The 3,312-nt window shown below is 40.7% G+C and overlaps 1 protein-coding gene across 1 annotated transcript; it reads left to right on the top strand.

Moving 5' to 3' along the window:
- Window positions 1-1,161: 1,161 nt before the first annotated feature.
- Window positions 1,162-3,005, top strand: LOC124477275 (shaker-related potassium channel tsha2-like). Its single transcript, XM_047034974.1, has one exon. It carries the CDS (start codon window positions 1,542-1,544, stop codon window positions 2,988-2,990), a length of 1,449 nt encoding a protein of 482 aa, XP_046890930.1. The 5' UTR covers window positions 1,162-1,541; the 3' UTR covers window positions 2,991-3,005.
- The last annotated feature ends 307 nt before the right edge of the window (window positions 3,006-3,312 follow it).

The raw sequence follows: 3,312 nt of genomic DNA, 5'->3' as shown, positions 1-3,312 counted from the left end.
GTCATTATGCCATATACAAACATGCACCCTTCTCCTAGTCATTACTCTTCTCCTTCCACTCTTCCTCTGCTTTCCAGATTTGATTATGTAACAAAGTCGAATTGGTTAAACTCACTCTGCAGTATAAATACCAACCATTGAATTGCTGGGCTTTCAGTGGCATTTCTGGATAAAGCAGTTCTTATGAAAGGTGGTCAATTGCGTGCATGAATAGCCAAGACTGAATACCGAAGAGGGCAAGTGAGGAATGAAGAGATACTGACAAGTGACACAAAAACACCTATGACACTTAATAGTTTCCAACCATCTTTGAAATTAGTGGAGCTCCGGGAAACCACGGTAGACACCCAGAGTGCCTGTCATTCATTCATTCCTGACGTTTCTAAAAGTACAACCACTCAATGACATGTGTTGTTGGTGTGGTCCTTTTTCACTTGTGAACATGTGTATAAGCAGAGTATCTTACATTTGAATCAACATTGTCATTTTACAAATAGAATATTTATTAATATAAACAAGCATAAATATTGACTGCTAGGAGGTCAATACATGCAATACAATCACATGACTGACCCACCTCAAATGTTCGTATATGTGTAGTTTTACATTGTGTGTAAGGGAGCAGTGAGCAGTCATTTAAGATCTTGACTTGAGTGCATGCATTTTTTTTTTCATGCACCATGCATTTTTGGGAAATTTACCAATTTGTTCACCATCTTAGTTGCGGGGATGGTAGATTTACTGAACTTAATATTAAATTGGGCAAAGTGTACATACAGTGTTTACACCCGAATCTCTCAATGACCTAAAGGCTAGGTAGGTCAAATTTCTTCAAGGGGCCCCATGTTCCAAGTTGTAAAATGCAACCCTTTAAGCACTGGAACTGGGGAGTGTTATTTTGGCTGTGGCTTCCTTAGGACACTATTCTCTGTGGGTACTCAAGTGTCAGTCATGCCAGCAGTTTCCACTAAAGCATAGTCCATGAGGAGTTGCAAAGATTTCTACTTCAATGACCTTCAATAATTAATTTACAAAAACAAGAAATTCAACAAAAAAAGACCTCAAATCTAATACCTGTTTTAATTGTCTTTATTCAATTTTATATTATATTAAGTGATAATTAAGTGTAGGGTCATTTAAAAGTTTGACAGTCATCAAGGCAACCAGAGAGTTTACTAATGGTTTGCTGTACTACAGAGAAAGAGTGACAGGGACTGTGCAGCAGTGTCATCAAGTCAGTCAACATGGGGAGGGCTTTGGGGTTTAAAATAGTGATAATATGCCTGTCATCTGTAGCCTACACAGCTATGAGCAAGACGAGGAGAAGATCTTTTGACAATTAGTATAACATTTCAAAAGGACATTTTTTAGAGAATAACTTTTTTCTGACAAGACTCAGCACATTCTGGGGTAAACTTTTTCCTGAGCGCTTATGTATACATTTACGTGGACATATATACTGAAGAGAGGGGATATAACACCTGAGAGAGCGAGTGTAGGGGCCTTAGGGTGAGTGAACCATTACCCTTGGCGGGTAAAAGATGACTCTAGTGTCCCAAGAGAACCAGGATGAGACTTTGGTAGTTGCTCCCTTATTCCAAGATGTGTGCGACTTGGAACAGGCTGACCAGGAGTGCAGCGAAAGGATCGTGATAAACGTATCTGGGTTGCGCTTCGAAACTCAATTGAAGACACTCTCCCGTTTCCCTTCAACGCTTTTGGGAGATCCACGGAAAATGATGCGCTTCTTTGATCCTCTGAGAAATGAATACTTTTTTGACAGAAACAGACCCAGCTTTGATGCCATCCTGTATTATTATCAATCTGGAGGAAGGCTTCGGAGACCCGTCAGTGTACCTGTTGACATTTTCATGGAAGAAATTACATTTTACGAAATTGAGGAGGAGGCCATAGAAATGTTCAAGGATGATGAAGGTTTGATAAAGGAGGAAGAACGTCCAATGCCCAAGAATGAGTTTCAACGCCAAATATGGTTGTTGTTCGAGTATCCTGATAGCTCAGGGGCTGCAAAAATGATTGCTATAGTTTCAGTTATGGTGATTTTGATATCCATCATAATTTTTTGTCTGGAGACGTTGCCAGAATTCCGGGAAGAACACAGTGTAGTGTCTAATCATCTTGTTTCAAATGGAACTACCCACGAGAAAAAAACTAATCATTTTACAGACCCGTTTTTTGTGGTTGAGACTCTCTGCATTGTGTGGTTTTCCTTTGAATTTCTGATGAGGTTTCTGTCGTGCCCTAGCAAAGCAGCTTTCTTTAAAAACCTAATGAATTCTATTGACGTTGTTGCTATTGCACCTTATTTTATCACCCTTGGCCTGGATCTCGCTGAAACCAAGCAGGGAAACGGTCAACAGGCAATGTCTTTAGCCATACTCAGAGTTATCCGTCTGGTACGAGTCTTTAGGATTTTCAAACTTTCGAGACACTCCAAGGGTCTTCAAATTCTCGGCCAAACTCTTCGTGCAAGTATGAGAGAACTTGGACTGTTAATATTCTTTCTGATCATAGGGGTTATTTTGTTCTCCAGCGCGGCTTACTTTGCGGAGGTTGACGACCCACAAACTGGATTTACAAGTATCCCCGCTGCATTCTGGTGGGCTGTGGTGTCCATGACCACAGTTGGGTATGGAGACATGTACCCAGAAACTATTGGAGGCAAGATAGTGGGATCTTTATGCGCCATCGCTGGGGTGCTTACAATTGCCTTACCTGTCCCTGTCATCGTATCAAATTTCAACTATTTCTATCACAGAGAGCATGACCAGGGGGAAAATACTAAATATACACACGTGACATGCGGACAGCAACAGTCATCATTGGGGGAATTCAAATCAAGTGACAGCATACAGTCGTTTAGGCCTACTAAAACAGAATACCTGGATGATGGGAACGTTTTGGATACTATAAGATATTCAACCTTAAACCCCTTTGAAACATACACTGGCAAACTGACAGACGTTTAAAAATGAGAATAGGGCCTATCTATCTTGGTAAGTGCAGTAGCCTACTGTAGGCTATAGGCTATTTGCAATGAAGCATAGCCTCTTGGTCCATTTGTTCCTTTGTTTGCGTAGCCTATAGTTTAGACATTTATATAAGATCGTATTACATAAATTAAGTCATGATAGCCTACATCAGCTGTGTTATCTATGGACACCTAGCCTATTAAAGAGGTAGTTTGGAGCGAATTTTCCCGGCACTGCGTTTAGTGGTTCGCAACCCTTCCAAATATCTGAACAACTGGCGCCACACTCTGGTTAAATTGTGATGGCGCAGACTTCTCAG

The sequence above is a fragment of the Hypomesus transpacificus genome, chromosome 14, assembly GCF_021917145.1.
Source record: "Hypomesus transpacificus isolate Combined female chromosome 14, fHypTra1, whole genome shotgun sequence".
NCBI lineage: Eukaryota > Metazoa > Chordata > Actinopteri > Osmeriformes > Osmeridae > Hypomesus > Hypomesus transpacificus.
This window is presented reverse-complemented; position numbering and strand designations above follow the sequence as displayed.